General features: G+C 30.7%; 1 protein-coding gene across 10 annotated transcripts in view; it reads left to right on the forward strand.

Moving 5' to 3' along the window:
- The window catches only part of LOC143068347 (hemicentin-1-like), a 166,363-nt gene that overhangs the window by 62,844 nt on the left and 82,815 nt on the right, over window positions 1-20,704 (forward strand). Inside the window, exons 1-2 of one of the 10 annotated variants that reach the window (XM_076242322.1) lie at window positions 13,423-13,534; window positions 18,948-19,080. The exons of 8 other annotated variants lie outside the window; for them this stretch is intronic. In XM_076242322.1, coding sequence (XP_076098437.1) covers window positions 19,005-19,080 — 76 coding nt within the window. In that variant the 5' untranslated portion in view covers window positions 13,423-13,534; window positions 18,948-19,004. Of the gene's footprint in view, window positions 1-13,422; window positions 13,535-18,947; window positions 19,081-20,704 lie in introns of those variants that run through there. One more of the 10 variants, XM_076242325.1, reaches the window with a different exon arrangement.

Here is a 20,704-nt window from a genome sequence, read left to right on the forward strand (position 1 = left end):
TTTTTGTATCAAAATGTAACTTTTTATTTTTAGTGTTGTTTGTAAAAATTAAAATGTACAAGCATTAATTAAGTCTATTCATAATATTTTAGTACATGTAATATTATTCATAATATTTTAGTACATGTAATATTATTCATAATATTTTAGTACATGTAATATTATTCATAATATTTTAGTACATGTAATATTATTCATAATATTTTAGTACATGTAATATTATTGATATTTTTTTAGTTATGTTTTCATTTTTTTAATATTATTATCATATTCATTTGTTGATTTTTTTTGCATTTAGGTTTTTTGTTCTAATTTCTTGTAGTAAACCACTTACATAACGGTTATGTCAGAAATCCCTGAGATTCGATACGCTTGCTCAAACATTTATTGTTACAGTGTTTAGTCCATCTTAAATCATTCCACAGGGTTGATTTTATGACACCGACGATAAACAGGCCCATGTGAATATGCTAGGTTTTTTTTCGTTAAGAAGGACATATTTTAATAATATCAATATGATATTATATCTTATATAGATTGAAGTTCAAGTTCAAGTTCAAAAGGTTTATTTACAGACAAGACAATTATACAGAAAACAAAAGCTCTATTGAAATTTTATGTCGTCTCATTACAAACAAAATATTTAAAACATGTACGTTTAAAAGAAATCAAGTATGATACCCACAACAGAGTTACACAATACTGATCATTTCAATGAAGCATACATAAACAATATACATGACTTGAGCATTTAAAATATATGTTATACAAAGCAGAAATATTAAAAGTAACATAAGCAACTTATTATTAAAACATAAATAAAAGACTTTAAAACACATAAGGAATTATAGCAAATTGGTAAGCAGTAAAAAAACGTTGAAAATTAAAGCAAAATTATTTGCAAATTTTTGTTTTTACAAATGTGCCAAAACCTGCAAAGCTATTTTAGACAGAAGGAGACGTTTTTTATTTCGCTAATTTTTCAGACTGTAAATTTAATAAGTTCATGTACATAGTGTTTATAAAGTCCTTTTATTGTTTGATGAAATTTTTACTTTTTATCTCTCATAATTCTTTTAAGAATGGCATTGATATATATTTATGTTTTATGATATATGTAAATATTGTATTGTGTATATTAATGGTGAGACGTTAATAATCTATCTATCTATCTATCTATCTATCTATCTATCTATCTATCTATCTATCTATCTATCTATCTATCTATCTATCTATCTATCTATCTATCTATCTATCTATCTATCTATCTATCTATCTATCTATCTATCTATCTATCTATCTATCTATCTATCTATCTATCTATCTATCTATCTATCTATCTATCTATCTATCTATCTATCTATCTATCTATCTATCTATCTATCTATCTATCTATCTATCTATCTATCTATCTATCTATCTATCTATCTATCTATCTATCTATCTATCTATCTATCTATCTATCTATCTATCTATCTATCTATCTATCTATCTATCTATCTATCTATCTATCTATCTATCTATCTATCTATCTATCTATCTATCTATCTATCTATCTATCTATCTATCTATCTATCTATCTATCTATCTATCTATCTATCTATCTATCTATCTATCTATCTATCTATCTATCTATCTATCTATCTATCTATCTATCTATCTATCTATCTATCTATCTATCTATCTATCTATCTATCTATCTATCTATCTATCTATCTATCTATCTATCTATCTATCTATCTATCTATCTATCTATCTATCTATCTATCTATCTATCTATCTATCTATCTATCTATCTATCTATCTATCTATCTATCTATCTATCTATCTATCTATCTATCTATCTATCTATCTATCTATCTATCTATCTATCTATCTATCTATCTATCTATCTATCTATCTATCTATCTATCTATCTATCTATCTATCTATCTATCTATCTATCTATCTATCTATCTATCTATCTATCTATCTATCTATCTATCTATCTATCTATCTATCTATCTATCTATCTATCTATCTATCTATCTATCTATCTATCTATCTATCTATCTATCTATCTATCTATCTATCTATCTATCTATCTATCTATCTATCTATCTATCTATCTATCTATCTATCTATCTATCTATCTATCTATCTATCTATCTATCTATCTATCTATCTATCTATCTATCTATCTATCTATCTATCTATCTATCTATCTATCTATCTATCTATCTATCTATCTATCTATCTATCTATCTATCTATCTAATCTAATCTATCTATCTAAAAGAATTGATGCCATACCATGTTGTTCTCACCTGAAACTGTTCAAATGTATTTTAAATCTGAAGGAATATTTGTTATTTTTTTTTTATATTACTAAAATGTAAATAAGATAGACTCTTTGATGTATAATTTTAAATTTTGTATAGCTATTGCTCGCAATCTTCTAATTTCAAGGATGGAAATGTTGCCTTGTGTAAAAAGATCTTTATATGAGATATCTGTATAAATCTTCATAAACAAATCACTAGGCTTTCTCTTGGATTTTTTTCCCCATCTTAACTGTGTGTGTTTTTTTTTTCAGTACAAAAATGCCAGGTGACTTGGCAATGATCAATGATTGTCATTTTGATTAGACAAAATAAAATCAAAATTGTATCTGTAATCTTGTGTGACTCCAAGTAGCTTTACATAATTTTCACATTTTATTCTATTGCCTTTTAGATTAGAAAAAAATCATGTTTAAACGTTTGTTTGACAATTGCCAGTGCTTGAATTTTATCTGGATTAGCTTTCATTAAATTGTAATCAAAGAAGTCCAACATTTTAAGACTATCACTTTCTGAATTTTTTTTGACATTCTGTATATCAAAATCAGCATAGGATAAGGTGTTGTCATCCGCATAATCTCTAATCATCGTTTTCTGTTTTGTGAGTAGCTGTTTTATAAATCTATCAACTATTTGATGTTTTAGGGGATTAAAACGTAAAAAAAAAAACCTAAGCTAGTTGATTAAAAAAGCACGTTCATAGAATTTGAATATACTTGGCAACACACTTACTGGGCGATAGTTTCTTTTGTCTAGCATAGTTTTTCTTAAATAGAAAAATTGGACCACCTTATCTGGAAAAAAAATGAAGTTCTTTGTCTTCACGTTTACAGCATGTAATTTACTTGATACTAGATGTTCAACTACAGAATTAACATTAGTACCATTATTTTTTGCCACATTAATGAAGTAGTCGTTAAATACATCAGATACTTTATGTGGGTCATTTATGGTTTCCTCATTTTTGCAGATTGTAATACGTTTTTATAAAAAAAAAAAAAAAAAAATGCATATGATGTATCAGTGCCAGCATGTTCAATTATAATTACTAATTGTTCTGATTAAAGATCATCCAAAAAAAGTTTATGATCAAAATTTCTATAACTTCTATATTTAACAGGTTCATTCTTTTTTCTTGGGGACTTTAAGTTCTCCTTTTATATATGGACTGATTTTATGTTGTGCACATCACTCAAGCCACAGTTAAAACTTGGTATACTTTGGTATGGAGCGGTTCTCGTGATTTATACCAGAAACCGAAAATTGTAGAAGAAACATATAGATTTACCCTATATATTCAATGTAATTTAATACCCTCTCGGACCATTTTAAAAATGGATTTTTTTTTAAAACGAAGTCGGTGACATATACTTTTTTTTACATTTTCTGATGTATATTTTCAATATCTAATTGAGTTCTAAGTATAAAAAAAATCTATGGACTAGTTTATTTACTGATCATTGACCTTAATGTTGGCAATGCGTCTTTAGAAAATCTTGTGGCATTCTTTATAAAGTTAAATTTATTGCCACAAAGTAGGCTCTAAAGGTTCATGTGCGAACAATATAGGCGAAAAATAAAGAAGGTGTCTTGCATCCATGCAGAAAAAATACGGACGGTAGAACAAGATTTTGAAGAATATTTTTGATGTCTTATACATGTATATTGAATACTCTATCTTCGTTTCAATGAAACCGTACTACTAGATGTATTGTGGAGTTTTCAAGACTAACTGGTCAGATATATTTGAAGCGTAGGTTGGAGATTAATCGAAATGTAAAATAAAAATTAAAAGGTATGAACATTTAGGTATACATAAGTAATATCCAATTATCCCTTGAAAAATGCTCTAGGTGTATAAAGTTAATAAGACCAAGCCCTTTTAAGCATATGATATTGTTTTATTGGATTAAATATCATGTAATAATTTACTACTTTGTATTTTAACTAACCAAGTTGGTCCATGATTATCATTTAAATCATTGACCAAGTCTTACAACCTTGACAAAAGCTGTTTAGTTTAATATTTCTAAAGCTTAACTCCTTGTTAAAGCATGTTTTATATTAGCAGGGCGTTGTCCATTACAGCGGATAACAGTTTGTCGTATTGACAGGCATTGCCGCAATTTTACCGCAAATAATTGGACGTTTTAGCGCAAGAGTAGAACCCAGTTTACCGCCATTTTTGGGGAAAGTGAAATGATTATTGTCCATTTTAGCGACGGATATTAATTCAAAGCAGATTAACTAACAAATGTATGTGATATAAAAATTGCTAATTATAAAAAATATCTTGTCTGTTATTGACAGTACTAAATCTAAAGTAAAGTTATCTCACATGTCACAATTCCGTTTTAGCCTGCAATTTATATAGACTGACGAGTGCTGTCCCCTGACTCGATACCTACGCTCAACCAGATTGAGACATTTATCAGTCTAGCAATGTATATCACATTGGACGTACGCAATGGGCTCTTGATATACTTTTTCAATATGACTATATAATGTTTATTAAATTGTGATAGGAACTACTCCCTCATTTTGTACATCATGTCTATATTTGAATGCAGACTCATTGCTACTTTTTTTTATTTGTATTTGTATGTATGTTGCAGTATGTAGTTTTTTTGACAATATTCAACAAACCATCACATATTGCTTTTTAATTTCATTTTGTTTCAAAAACATTGTTTCAATTTTAAACCAAATTGTAAATTGCTTTACAAACTGTTGTTGGGCAATATGGATGGGTGAAGATGCAACTCTATTAAAAGTTTATTTTATGCAAACATCAAGTATAAAAAAAGGTGTAGAAAAATATGAAATAATTTTACATACAGATGAAAATGAATTTTTGAGATTTTTTTAAAATTTTGTATTCACTGCACCATAAAAGACCTGAAAGTACTAGTGGCCTTAGGTTTTTAAAAATAGCAAAAAAAGTAAACGGTCATGATACATATTTAATATAAAAAAGAAGATGTGGTATGATTGCCAATGAGACAACTATCCACAAAAGACCAAAATGACACAGACATTAACAACTATAGGTCACCGTACGGCCTTCAACAATGATCAAAGCCCATACCGCATAGTCACCTATAAAAGGCCCCGATAAGACAATGTAAAACAATTCAAACGAGAAAACTAACGGCCTTATTTATGTAAAAAAATGAACTAAAAACAAATATGTAACACATAAACAAACGACAACCACTGAATTGCAGGCTCCTGAAGTGTAAATTTTTATTAAACAATGAAATGTTTAATTGGCTTTTGTGTTACTTTGGTGTAAAACAAGGTGACAATTCATCTCCGACATTATTTCTATTTTTATTGATGAACTAGTATATGAAATCAATAAACTTGGACATGATTTAACAATTGGAGCATCAAAATGTTCTTTATTACTCTTATATGCGGACGATATAATTTTGATGACCGTGAATGAATGTGATATGCAAAAGAAGCTTGATAAATAGCATGAGTGGTGCAATCAATGGAGAGTCTTACTGAATGGACAAGTGAAAAGTTGTACATTTCAGAGCATTTTGTACAAAACGGAGTGAATTTCAATTCAGAATCGAAGGAAATATTTTTCAAGTTACATGGTTACCTTCAAAAGAATGTCGCTGGTGTAATATGATAAGGTACTGGGACCGATTGATGGATATTTACAATACTAGACTTTGTATAAAGCTGTTCTGAAGGGACTACGAACTATGTACGAACAATTGGTCATCTAGTGTAAGAACAATCATGGCTTTAGATGGTAATGATAACTTCAACAAAGATAAAATGTGATGTTAACAACGTCAGAAACAATCTTATGAATATATGCTACAAGATGGTATGAGATGGTATACGCATAAACAAACATTCCGAAACTGCGTTCAAACAAAACCTCTAAATCTACATATTCAACAGAATCGTATATCAAACTCAAATTAAAACGTAGTGAAAGATCGATACTGGTACAATTTATATGTGGTATTCTCCCACTAAGATTAGAAATAAGACGTTTTGTTTGTGAGTCAGAATAATAACCAATTTGTAGAATGTATATGACTTACTACGGAGCCCCTCTAGGGACATGCAAAGAAAACAAATTATATTGTGCGCACAATTTAAATATATTGTGCGCACAACTTAAATATACTGTGCGCACAACTTAAATATATTGTGCGCACAACTTAAACATATTGTGCGCACAACATAATATAGTGTGCGTTAAATTCTTTGACCTTACACATGGAACGGGGGTTCAATGTCTTCTTTTTAAAGTGACAGAACGGATAAATGCATAAGGTTTTCTTTTTGAAATGGGACTAGATTACATGGAAATACTCTAGCAAAAAATCATCAGTGCATTTGTATCGACTCCTGACATGAATACTGAATAAATTACGTTTATTTCGTCTGAAACTTGGTTTACCAACAGACGCGTCGAAAGCCTCCGAGTTTATTGGAACGGTTTGAAACATACTTGGCAATAGAGCGAGGACACTATCGAACCTATGTAGACTTTCTTGTAACAAATATACAACTATTATTTGCACTTATGCATTATACTTTATTTCTGAAAATCTCAAGATTTTGTTTTGATTGACACAAGATTGACATGTTCCTCAATTCACGACTTTGACTTTGTTATGCTCCGTCGACGATAGAGATGGCCATTATATTTAAAAGTCTTTACGTCTGTTCATCCGTCCGTCTCTGTTTATGGTAAATGATTTGGTTATAGTTTATGATGAAGTTTTAGTGTCATCAACTTAAATGAATAATGTAGTTTCTCTAAACATCTCATTGTAAAAGTGTAAAGTAAGTCAAATTCACTGACAACTGAATACACGTACACACGTTTTTTTATCATTAAAGATGATTATGTTTGTTCATGATTAAGTACGGTTTTGACCCAAAATGTACTGTTCGTTATTGAAATATGACGATGTGTTCAGTCTTAGAAATTCACCATGAAGTTATGATCAAATAGAGATAAAACTGAGTACATATATAAATCAAAAGATGCAATATGAGTGCCAATGAGACAGCTCTCCATCCAAATCATAATTTATTAAAAGTTAACAATTATTTGTTATAGTACGGTCTTCATTACGGAGCGTTGGCTCACACCTAACAGCAAACTATAAAAGGCCCAAAATGACTGTAACAAAACGATAAATAAATGAACCACACCAATAAACGACTACTACTGAATAACAAGTTTCCGACATAGAACAATATGCTAATTATGATTTAGAATTTTTTTAAGAGTTGTGTACAAATGGCCAAGCTATAGATTCATTCTGATTAAAAGAAAAGAGGGCAAGAGGTCACTGATAGTATCTATTTTTGATCGATTCCAATATACAATTTGATGTTTGTACTCATTATGAAACTGAAATGTTACGAAGAAATTTAGGAATAGTCAATGAAAAAGTATTCCTAAGTAGCATATTTTGAAAACAAACGAAACAATTTTGATTCAATTTTTCCAAATATGGTCTGTTTTGGGGCATCATTTATTCAAAGACTTGTGGGCCGATTGATCGCGATCGATGCGAGTACCAATGAGACAACATAATACATATACACCATACATGTAGCTCATACAAATACGGGTTATATTCTTCTCTTATATTTTATGATGGTATGATACGCAACCCGTAACGGGAGGGATTGTGCTTGATATTCAAATAATTAAGACAGTCATATTCTTTCAATCAGTTTAATTGAGGTGTGGAGCTGGCATCTCAGTAACTGCTAGTAGTCCTTTGTTAATTTATGCATCATTGTCATTTTGTTAAGTTTCATTTGTTACCTTTTCTGACATCGGACACGGACTTCTTTTAAACTGAGTTTTACTGTCGGTATTGCTGTTTTTTTTTTTATCTTCATTGGCTATAGGTACAAAAGGAGGGTTGAGATCTCACAAAACATGTTTAACTCCGCCGCATTTTTGTGTCCGTCCAAGGTCAGTAGCCTCTGGCCTTTGTGTTGGTCTTGGTCTTCTATGAATTTTAATTTTAGTTTCTTTTATATATTTTGGATAGATAAAGGAATATGTGGTATGAGTGCCAATGAGACAACTCTCCATCCTAGTCACAATTTATAAAAGTGAACCATTACAGGTTAAGGTATGGTCTTTAACACGTAGCTCAGGCTAACAACAAACAGCAAGCTATAAAGGGTCCCCAAAATTACTAGTGTAAAACCATTCAAACCGGAAAACCAACGGCCTAATCTATATAAAAAACGAGAAACGAGAAACACTTAGAAGTTTAGTATGACGTCCATTATCGCTGACTTAGTACATATTTTTGTTTATGGGCCAGCTGAAGCGCGCCTTTGAGTGCGAGATTTTTTTGCTGTATTGAAGAACTAAATGCATCTGAGAAACAAACCTTGTAAAACATGCTCGCCTTTATAGAATGAAATTCAAAACAGTGTGGCTGTGGCCATTGATTGACACATTAAATTCATCCATTGACTGAGACAATTTACGTGAACATTTGTCTGTAACGACCACTGTTCACGACGTACCTACGATAGACATTTAAACTGTGGGGTCACCAAAGGTTTCTTAACGCCTTTAATTATAAAATAATTCGAAAAATTAATCAGGAATAACCTTTATGTTTTGATTTATATAATTGATATAAATCAAAAAACATCGTGTTATTTCTGATTAATTTTTCGAATTACTTTATTAAGGTGTTGAGAACCTTTGGTGACCCCATAGTTTAAGTGTCTTTAAAAAGTACATAGTGAGCAGTGGTCGTTATATACAAACGTTCACATAAATTGTCCCAGTCAATGGATGAATTTAATGTGTCAATCAATGGCCACAGCCACACTGTTTTGAATTTCATTCTAATTATTTTGTTCATTAAATACATTTAAACTATACCTTTATTATCGTATCTAAAAAATAGACCAATTCTGAGATATTTAAAATTGACCAGTAAACCATGAAAATAAAGTCAAGGTCAGACAAATATATCGTCGCTGTTATGCAAAAACCTCGTATCTAAGGTTTTGATAATTTTACACCAGGCAGTAAAATCTGAAATCTTTTTTCGATTATTTAGAATTTAATATGTATGTTCCGCTGTATGCGAAAATATCTGATCTTCTAACCAATCAATTACCAAGACGAGCAAAAATTTCTGCACCTATATTGTATTTTCATTATTTTTAAGCTAATATATTAGCTTTGAGAACCTAAAATTGATAAAACTGTACCTGTAATAATGTCAGCTGCCGTGCAAAATTTTTTTCTTTTGAGATACGATATTTTTGCACAACAAAATGTCTCACCAATCCGACTACACTTTTTCGTCACATGTCAGAATTCGGGTTGATAATTGGTTAGAAGGTCAGATATTTTCGCATATAGTGGAACATACATATTTAATTCTAAATAATCGATAAAAAGATTTCCGCAAAATATTGAGATACGAGGTTTTTGCATAACAGCGACGATATATACATTACAATCATTCCATAAAACAAATAAAGTTCACTTATTCCTTATAATATCTGAAAAACAGACCAAACAAGAATCAAATAACACGAACCATGAATATAAAATCAAGGCCAGATTAATATTACTGCAAGATAGACAATTACACCGTACAAACATTCTGCTCGTAATATATATCTAGCTAAATGCTTATAGTATCCGAGAAATACACCAAAACAGAAAAAAAAATACTTTGCCGGACCGCTTTACCCTGGAAATGAGGTCAAGGTCAGATGACACATGTCAAGTTGACATTTAGACATTAAAATCGTTTTATACAACCAAATATAGAAGAACTATTGCATTTGGTATCTGAGATTTCGTCTAAACCACGAACATTTAACCTCGTTGAATGATCAATAAAATGAGTTCATGGTCAAGTGAAAACTGTTGTCCTAATTTTGGGCGCACACCATATCATATTGTGCGCACAATATGTTTAAGTTGTGCGCACAATATATTTAAATTGTGCGCACAATATATTATTTCGTGCGCACAATATATTTAAGTTGTGCGCACAATATATTATTTTGTGCACACAATATAATTAAGTTGTGCGCAGAATATATTATTTTGTGCGCACAGTATATTTCATTTTCTTTGCATGTCCCTAGCGGGGCTCCGTAGACTTCAGTCAAGTTGTATATGAATAACACTTTCTGGTTGATTTCCAATTTTGCAGCAGTCTACGCGATCAACTATTCTCTGGATTTAGTGAAACCATATTTGTATAGCAGTGAAAAGTTTAATTTATTTTTGTCTGAATATCCTTGGAAACAGATTGATACTTGTATCACCTATGCAACACGACGGGTGCCACATGTGGAGCAGGATCTGCTTACCCTTCCGGAGCACCTGAGATCAATCAAAGTTTTGGGTGTGGTTCGAGTTGCTTATTGTTTAGTTGTCTATGTTGTGTCATGTTTACTATTGTTTGTCTGTTTGTCTTTTTCATTTTTAGCCATTGCATTGTCAGTTTATTTTCGATTTATGAGTTTGACTGTCCCTTTGGTATCTTTCGTCCCTTTTTTTAGAACAATTATTTACAAAATGCAAACAACACATAAATTTGAAATAATTTACATATGTATATATACTGCCTTATATAGGTCCAATAGGCAGGTGTAATTTAATTGAAATATCTCAATATTGTACCCTATAATAAACATATTTGTATTGTATTGTAATGTATTGTATTGATTAGATGTTCTATTTTCAATATTAGTTATCCGACCAATACAAGGTTAAATAAATATTAAGAGTCCATACTTACATCTATACTTATATGGTTGAACTGTTTCATTGAATCCATGTATTCGGCTATTAATTTCTGATGTCCAATGCGAGGAGATGAAATAAAAACATGTTATTGGTTATATACACAACTTGAAAGCAAATTAACATATTTTCTGAGCAGATATTGATACACAAAAATCTAAGCACAAACAAACACGTGTGTGTGTTTTGAATAAATAAGTTGAATATAAGTAGGAGGCAACCCTTCAAAAAACAAATTGCTATATCAGGTGTATATAGAACAGTAGACTTAAAATTTAACGTCTGAAATGTTGTTGTTTTTTTTTGGGGGGGGGGGGTCTTCAATTATTATATTATTATACTTTTGGGAACATCAGATTAGAAGGTTTACGAAAATCTCTGTTGTAATTAATAGAATATACTTGTAGCTCTAAGTATGTGTGTATTTAATCTATATAGCTATTTGACTTTTATAATATGGTATTAAGGATTATAACCCAAAAAAACTAAAATTACTTTTTATAGTAATTTAATTAGTTATTACCTATTGTTTATAAATGCTTTTTCTTTTGTTATGAAACACAAAAACAGTAGAACCGTTCAACTAAGGTGACATATGGAGTATCAATAAAAAGGTGAAAAGTTGTGACTTTAACTCGTAAACTGTTAGACTGAAACATACAATAATGTCCACTATATGCAGATTTTCGTGCTGTGTTGTTTAGTCATATGCTATTTCTTTTTGTCATGATTTTAATAGTATGTCAGATGACGATACATTTGTATTTTTATTTAGTGATGAAAATGTTTACTTTAATACTGCCAAAATCTACTATGATATTTTACATAAAAGAAAATGTTTATTATATTCTTAAAATTTGTATACTTTTAAATTTTTTTATGTTTTATATTTTATGTGTGTATATATATATATATATGTAAATAATTATGTAAATGTATATACCATTTTTTTATAGTCTCTCATAACTCTTTTTAGAGTGGCTCTTGTTTTATATTAGAAATTGTAATATTATGTAAATGTTGGAAATTGTAATATTATGTAAATGTTTTATAAGAGGTGAGACTCAAATAAAATATTGTCTTGTCTGTCTACAATAATAAAAGATAAAAAGAAATTATCATTCAAGCTACCATATTTGACTGAACTCGTCCATCTCAGTTTTGTCTAGTTGACAGCTGTCATCTGACCTTGACCTCATTTTCATGGTTCAGTGGTCAAAGTTAAGTTTTTGAGTTTTGGTCTCTTTTTTTTTTACCTAACACTGTATGCAATAGGTCAACTATATTTGGTGTATAGAGATATTTTATGATGTTCATGTCAGTCTTGCATGTTTTTTTTTTTGCCTTGACCTTCTTATCAGGGTTCATTGATCAGTGTTAAGTTTTTTTTTGTGTTGGTCTGTTTTTCTTAAACTACCAACAATAGGGCAACTAGATTTGTTGTATGGAAGAATTGCAAGCTGTTCATGTCTGCCTAGCATGATTCATCTGACCTTGAACTCATTTTCATGGTTCATTGATCATTGTTTAGTTTTCTTGGTTAAGTTTGTTTCTTAGAAACTATAAGCAATAGATCAGCTATATTTAGTGTATTGAACGATTGTAAGGTGTACAGGTATTTTTTGCTTGGTTTATATGACCATGTTAAGTTTGTGTGATAGTTGTAGTTAAGCTTTATATTTAGGACTATCAACATGATATTAATGATAAATAAAGAAGGTGAGACATTTCAGCGTGTGCACCCTTGTTATGGTAATTTTCACTGGTTCTATTTTGTAGAATAGACTTCATAGTCATGGTTAGTATATTTTTTTTCTGATGGAACCTGCTATCTGAGACATGAAATATTTTTCTGTCGCTATCTACATCATAGTACCGAGGTCAAATGTTCCGTTTGCAGTGTAATGTTAATCAATCATCAAAGCACTAAAAAAGATTTCGTCTCTAAATTGTCAATTGAGGTTATATAACATTACATGGATACTTAAGCATTTTAAGAAGCGTCTTTAATATCTCCTTTGTTCTATTCAAACGGCTATTTTTTTCTTTCAAAAAATATTTCAAAACGGAGATTTCTTGAATGGAGAATAATTAAATACAGCTGGTATAATCACAAAAATAAAGGACCTAATTACACTAAATATAAGATCAGAACTAGTATTACGTAAATCTTTCCGCAAGAGCATTTAAAAACATTACGAAATAAATAATCCTTAGATTTAAAACGAAGTTGAAATACCTTATACCCACTACATTAAAGTTTCTTTTGAAAACAAGTATTGGATCTAGATCTATATATTGTCATTTGACACATTGTTTGGTGAAGGTATAGTGGGCGTGTATAGTCACTTTCAGGATCAGGTATTTAAATTCACAGTCATCGGGTGGTAGTCGGCTAGATCTAACCGGTAAGTTTTCTCTAAATTAATACAATCATTATTTTTATTAACGGAATTATATTTTTACATTAAAAATAAATCGTGAGCTATTGATTACCACTAGCAAACTATTATAGTCTTTGAAAATCTGAGATCTACGACTCCTTAAAATTGGCTTAATGCTTTGCAAAATTCAATGAAACTCAATCTGTGAGACAATAATGGAAATGAGTCTTAAAAAGTAAAGATGCTATCTTACTCTGTTGTAATATTTTAAGCTTTAGCATTTTTATAAGTTGGCTACATAATTTTGTAGTAAAAGCATTGCAAAGAGTTAACACTACAAACTTCCACCATTATCATCATCAATTGTATTGTATTATATGACTGTTACCATATACGAAAATGGGAGATGTATTTTGGCTTTTTAAAAATATATGAGATTCTAAGAAACAAAGGTAGAAAGTAAGCATATTACAAAAGTAAATATTGTCTAATTAATTACCATTGCCAGTGGTATAAATGGAATTTGCTGGATAAGATAAAATGTATACAGCTAATAAACAGTGAAAAGCAATACTAATATCAGCAAAACTTGATGTAACAACTTTGCATGGACTGTCTTGTTTATGTAAAGTATAATTTGAAGTGTGCTGCATAACGAAATGCATATTTAAACAAGTAATCAGCCATTTTCTCTTACTTGATCAAGTTTTTACTTTTGTAGTATTATGATTATAGTCAAATATGCATCTGTGAAGCATATGATTTTTAAGAATTTTAATCGTATTCGAATATAATTTTGTTTGTAAGAAAGCAGCTATTCAAAAGCAAGTTCAATTTAACAGCGTATTATTTCAATGATTCTACAAATATTTGATATTGGAAATATTTGTTGAAAGGAAGGAAAACCGGTTTTTAGGATTTAATAGACATTTAAAATTTTGTTCCGGCTCAATGAGTTTGCTCTATTTTAGTTTCACTGACCAGAATGCTGACAAATCAATTAAAATTTATTTGAACTGTGTCATTCAATATGTATATTTAAATCTCATTACATCAGAAGAAAACACAGAAGAACCTCCAAATAACCGATTAAAATCCAATGAAGACTGATTATGTAAACCCAAACTATGTTATATCATTAACAAGGTATAAATTAAATACAATCTGAGCAGGCATTGCTATAAAAAAATATTATTAACTTCAATTGTATTCGTGCTTGTGGCCATTATGATTAAACGGGAGTTTGATTTTTTTATTTCCTCTATTAGTTGAAAACTACACTTATCATGTACGATGATGTGTTATTGGCTAGAAACTTTAATATTTTGAATATATCAGCAAATTGGAAATCTTTAATGCAATAGTTTTTAAAGAGATGTAAGGCTGAATATCAATAAATGTAAAGGTATGTTGTGGGCAGGCTGGTTGTTCCTGATTTTGTATTTTGTTACTGAAATACTCAAAGCCTACGTCGTACTCAGTATTTTAACTCAAGCAGCAAAAAGAGCCATACATAAATGTTTGATCTTTTGACCCAATATACATGTATCTCGAAATCCATAGACACACCACGACCCGTACTCAGCATTTTTCCTTCACGTTTCTAAAAATAAAGCCATTTTACATGAGTACTTTTTTTTTATCTTTTTACTCAAAATATCCCAGAAGTCAATAAACAAACATATGTAAAGGCAAACTTAGTTATAAAACCAATCCAGTAACACATCAAACTTGTCTAAAAGTATGCATGAAAACCAGATTGAAATATCTTAAAAAGGGAATTTCTGTTATTGAATGCAATGCTAAACATTTTTTCTCTGAAGCTCTATTAACTGCTAAAGATATAAATCATGTCTTTTTCTAACACCGCATTGTAAGTATTTTTTGGACATGCTGTGTTTTATTTTTTTTATCATTAAATTGCAGAAATGAATAAATGCTAGATATATAGTACTTAAGTATTTGTTATTTGTATTTTATTGAATAAGTCGACAGTGAAATAGATAGTTATTTTGAATGAATATGAATAAAAGCAATCGAATATATACCGGTTATTTATCAAAAGTAAATTTATTGTACTTTTAGTATTACTCCCTACTATGTGTGTACTGTCAAAGTTAAGAATACATGTCTCGATATGTCTCAAAAATCTTTTGCCTCATTGTCACGGTAGGTGTACAAAAATGACCAACGTTAATGTTAGGATAATCAAAAATACAAATGTTAAGGTATCTTCTTATTTGAATTGTCTTTTTTAAATCATTAAGGCTGGCCAGAATTGAAATTGAATAAGTTTGTTCACATGATTTTGTGGTACTAGACATAGGAAGATAAATTTTAAATAATAACCACCTTACCTTGAATTTCACTTCTAGGTCTAACCATGAGTGTAATTGGTAATTTTCGGGCTTGAACGTGTTTTTTTTTAACTTCCAGTTCAACACTAGAGTCCACTTTTAAATTAAAATGAAAAAAACAACCTAGCATATGTAATGTTCAACGCTTTATAATTTTGATCACCACTTACAAACATTAAGAGACTGAAAACCGTATCTGTTTCATTCGGTTATACAACTAGTGCATGTATAAAGAATGTACCAAACACAACACAATTTGAGACATAAAATAACCGTATATTTATCATTGCACTAAAAAAAGTATTTTAAATAACTTTAAAAAAAAAAAGTTTCGATATTGCTGAAATGTAACTAGCTAATAAACTATACATATGTAATCAGGAGTCTGTATTTCTGTGGTTACCGTGTGTTGCTGTATATCAGAATTAGTATCGTTTATTGTCTTGTAAACATATATAGTTTGCTCTCTCGAATTGTTAAAGCATTTGTCATTTCGGGGCGTTTTCAGGCAAAGCTAACTAAGGGTTTGGTCATTGCTGAAATCCTTATATTGACCTTGAAATGTTTACTTCTACTTTATTTGGTCTCTGGTGGAGAGTTGTTTAATTCAGTGGCAATCATACCATTTCATCTTATATATATGGTTTAAATCAAGTTTTTTATATAGATTAGACCGTTGTTTTTCCACCTTTGAATGGGTTGACACCATACATTTTTGTGACCCTTTATATCTTTCTGTTCGATGTGAGCCAAGGCTACGTGTTGAATATCGTACCTTTTCTTTTACAAATTGTGACTTGGATGGAAAGTTGTCTCATTGGCACTCATACGGTCATACAACATCTTCTTATTTCTACAAATGTATTATGTATAGACAAATATGTTAGCTAAACATCAATGAGACAGCACCAAAACGACACAAGCAAATAATAACTGGTTATAGTCTGTTAATTTTATAGGCGTATTTACAATTTCAAATTCAGAAGGAAATAACTTCCTACAAAAGTAAACTAAGCTTAACTGTCAATTGGTCTACTGTCTCCAGGTGAAAAAGTAGCGATTTGAATAGTTATGTGTCGCAATTTAGTGTAAAATGTGTTGTAGTGTCGAGTTTAATATTTCCTTTATGACAAACAAATCACCTGTCCTAAGTCAGGAATCTGATGTACAGTAGTTGTCGTTTGTTTATGTAATATATACGTGTTTCTCGTTTCTCGTTTTGTTTATATAGATTAGACCGTTGGTTTTCCCGTTTGAATGGTTTTATACTAGTAATTTTGGGGCCCTTTATAGCTTGTTGTTCGGTGTGAGCCAAGGCTCCGTGTTGAAGGCCGTACTTTAACCTATAATGGTTTACTTTTTTAAATTGTTATTTGGATGGAGAGTTGTCTCATTGGCACTCACACCACATCTGCCTTTATCCAATTAGAACAGATTGTAATACGCCGGGATTAATACAAATAATTATTCACATGTTTTATCAAACAACAGTAAAAGATGAAAGAATTTATAGACGATAATCAATAGCCAATACAAGCAGAATTATTAGCTTCACTGTAACTTAATAATTATATACAATGTATATATTTACCATGTTTTATTATTTTTTTATTTCGTGAAACTATGTTAATTCACCAAAATCATTGGAGTTTAAACATCTAGTTTTCATTGTTTAATATTATAGTTATCAATTACTTGTCTTAAATGTCCCAGACTTTCATTGATACTCTATTTACTACTATATATTGATTGTGTCCAGTGCTTAAATAAAGTGCTTGCTTTCATATTGAATCTAGCCCCAGGGTCAAACTATAATGGCTTTTAACCATACATTATGTATGGAGGCGTATATATATATATAAGTGCCACACATGTATTGTTCTTCACTATATTCTCCATGTTACGTCTTAAGTTAAATATCGGCAAACCATGTGACCTTTAACGAATGAGAAAAAAGATGTGTAATCAATATATATTTTTTCATTCGAATGGGGGAAAAAATCTAGAGCTTTGAACTGATTATATGTCACACACACAAAAAAAGTATTATTTTGTTCGCTCTTCTAAAAAAAACAGGTTGACAGTCACTCATCTTAACAAACTTCAATCATAATAAGTGACAAATTTCTAATGTATTGACCTTTGGGGTATTTTCAGTATTTGTATTTTCTTAAGTACTTATACCTTCCATTTTAAAAATTTATACGTTTGAAACATGTTTGCGGACATTTAACGCCCCATAGAACTGGTTCTGAAAGTAACGGTGGGCGTTGTTGAATAGAGTAAGACAGATTTCTGTTTTGGTAAACGGAGTCGGATTTCTATATAATTAATTTTAAAGCGGTGAATAACAAAGTTATATTAGTTGGTTTTCTTCTGACACCAAAATGTATTAATCAATTATAATCACTCAATACAGAAGCCAAAAATTGGGACGTTTATATCTTATAAAAGGCTCATTTATACATACAAAAATCTCGTGTTTAACTGATTCGTCAGATTTTCCCCCGATACCCACATGTACGAATCAATTTTAGTTACACATACACAAGTAAAACAAATTGGGACGTTTATTTTATATTAAGTGCTCATTATGCACAAAACAATCTCGTCTTTAACTGAATTAAAGTTTACGTCCATCTAAACATTGCATGGCAATTTTAGGTTCCCATCTGTTGTAGAGTTGTCACTGGTTCAGACATACTTATAAATATAATTATTTCTGTGACTGTATCTTACATTAATTTGTAGGATCCTTTACTATAGATCATTTAGCTGATCTGTAAAAATAACATCTTCATATCATGTACTGTAGTACGACGCTAGATTAAAACTGACGTGGAAAGGTAACACCCGGTCACCGAAAGCTTCATTTTTGAAGCCCAGGTGGTCGTGTGGTCTAGCGCGCCGATTACAGTGCAGGCGATTTGGTGTAACGATATCTCAGTAGCATGGGTTCGAATCCGGGCGAGGGAAGAACAAAAAATTTGCGAAAGCAAGTTTACAGATCTAACATTGTTGGGTTGATGTTTAGGCGAGTTGTATATGTATATATATATATATGTATTACTACTTTTTAGGTTAAAGTGCTGCAAAAGAAAGAGGTCAGAAATTGTCATTTTCGATAGTCTGACAAAATGGTGTGCACTACAAAGATGGTGCTGCCACTGGTAGTGTTGATAGGGATCTTCTTACAACCAACGTATGCCCAAGGTAAGTCATACCAAAAAATACCGTGCAGATTTAATGTGTTTGTATGTATATGTTACAGTAAATCGTATAATCCATAAAATTATCAGGGGAATGTATAATCACTGGTAACTGTATAGTAACTAAAGTTTTAAGGAATTATGTATTATCACTATAGAAAAAATATAAAAGATTATGCTATAATAACTGTAATGAGACGTTGAATAACAGTTTAATAATTTTTCTATAAATCATCCAAAACATTTTTGTAAACAAAGATATTAAAATTTTAAAGCACAATTTTCAATTGCAAATCATTTATTTTTTAAAAATCAGGGACGATTGTCGTTGTATTTCATAACAATTCTGATCCATCGTGACTCGCTTACTTGTTGAAGCATAATGAAATCACTGATAAGTCACAATTGTTTGAAGTGTTTTAAATTTTTTCCTAGAAAAGATATAAAATGACGTGGTAGAAGTATTGTTTAAAAATGTATGCACATTCTATAGAAATTTAAAGGTTTTAAAGATTGATGGGTTATTTTTGATAATAGAAGTGGAAGCTGACACTACATCCTTTCTACATGGTGTTGCTAGTTTGGGTTACCATTAGTTTCTTGGTGTGCCATCCGTCCAATAGGTGTAGATTTGTCAGACCCTGAAGTCAGACCGCATGTAAAGTGGTGCATTTTGTTTACATCCTTTCTACGTGGTGTTGCTAGTTTGGGTTACCATTAGTTTCTTGGTGTGCCATCCGTCCAGTAGATGTAGATTTGTCAGACCCTGAAGTCAGACCGCATGTAAAGTGGTGCATTTTGTTTACATCATTTCTACATGGTGTTAATAGTTTGGGTTACCATTCGTTTCTTGGTGTGCCATCCGTCCAGTAGATGTAGATTTGTCAGACCCTGAAGTCAGACCGCATGTAAAGTGGTGCATTTTGTTTAAAAAAATAATGCAACCGTTCCGAAGTAAATAAAATTGAGAATGGAAATGGGGAGTTGTCAAAGAAACAACAGCATATAACAGCCGAAGGCCAAACATAAGGCTTCAACGCAGCGATAAAATCCCGCACCCGGAGGTTGGCCTCAGTTGGCCCCTAAATAAAATTATGTACTGGTTCAGTGAAAATGAAACATATAAATGATCTAAAACTAAAAAAACATACAAGACTATCAAATGCCAGAGTCTCCTGACTTGGGACAGGCTAAAAAATGTGGCGGGGTTAAACATGTTTTGTGAGATCTCAACTCTCCCCCTATACCTCTAGCCAATGAATAAATGCTGTCCGGCAGACACACTTACATGTTCTGTTTATGTCACTATTGGTGTGATACTCTCTAAACGTTTTTATGTTTAGCTTTATACTCTCTTGACCTCGAGCGTACGCTATGAAGTTAAGCGCGTTAATTAGTATCGCCATCCTTTTACCCAATCGGTATCACTGTTGATGGACACTACGATATAAAGGGAAACTTCCAAGACTCAGTTGCCAAAGTTTCGGCACGTGTTTCAACACTTTGTCTTGTAAAATAAAAGCTCATAAAGTTTAAAATTGTACTCAGTTAATCAGGAAAAATGTGTCTTTGATACATGTTTCTATTTTTTTGTGTGGGCAGTTTTTGATTGTAATCTCTCAAGCGAT

Source organism: Mytilus galloprovincialis, chromosome 3 (genome assembly GCF_965363235.1).
Source record: "Mytilus galloprovincialis chromosome 3, xbMytGall1.hap1.1, whole genome shotgun sequence".
Taxonomy (NCBI): Eukaryota; Metazoa; Mollusca; class Bivalvia; order Mytilida; family Mytilidae; genus Mytilus; species Mytilus galloprovincialis.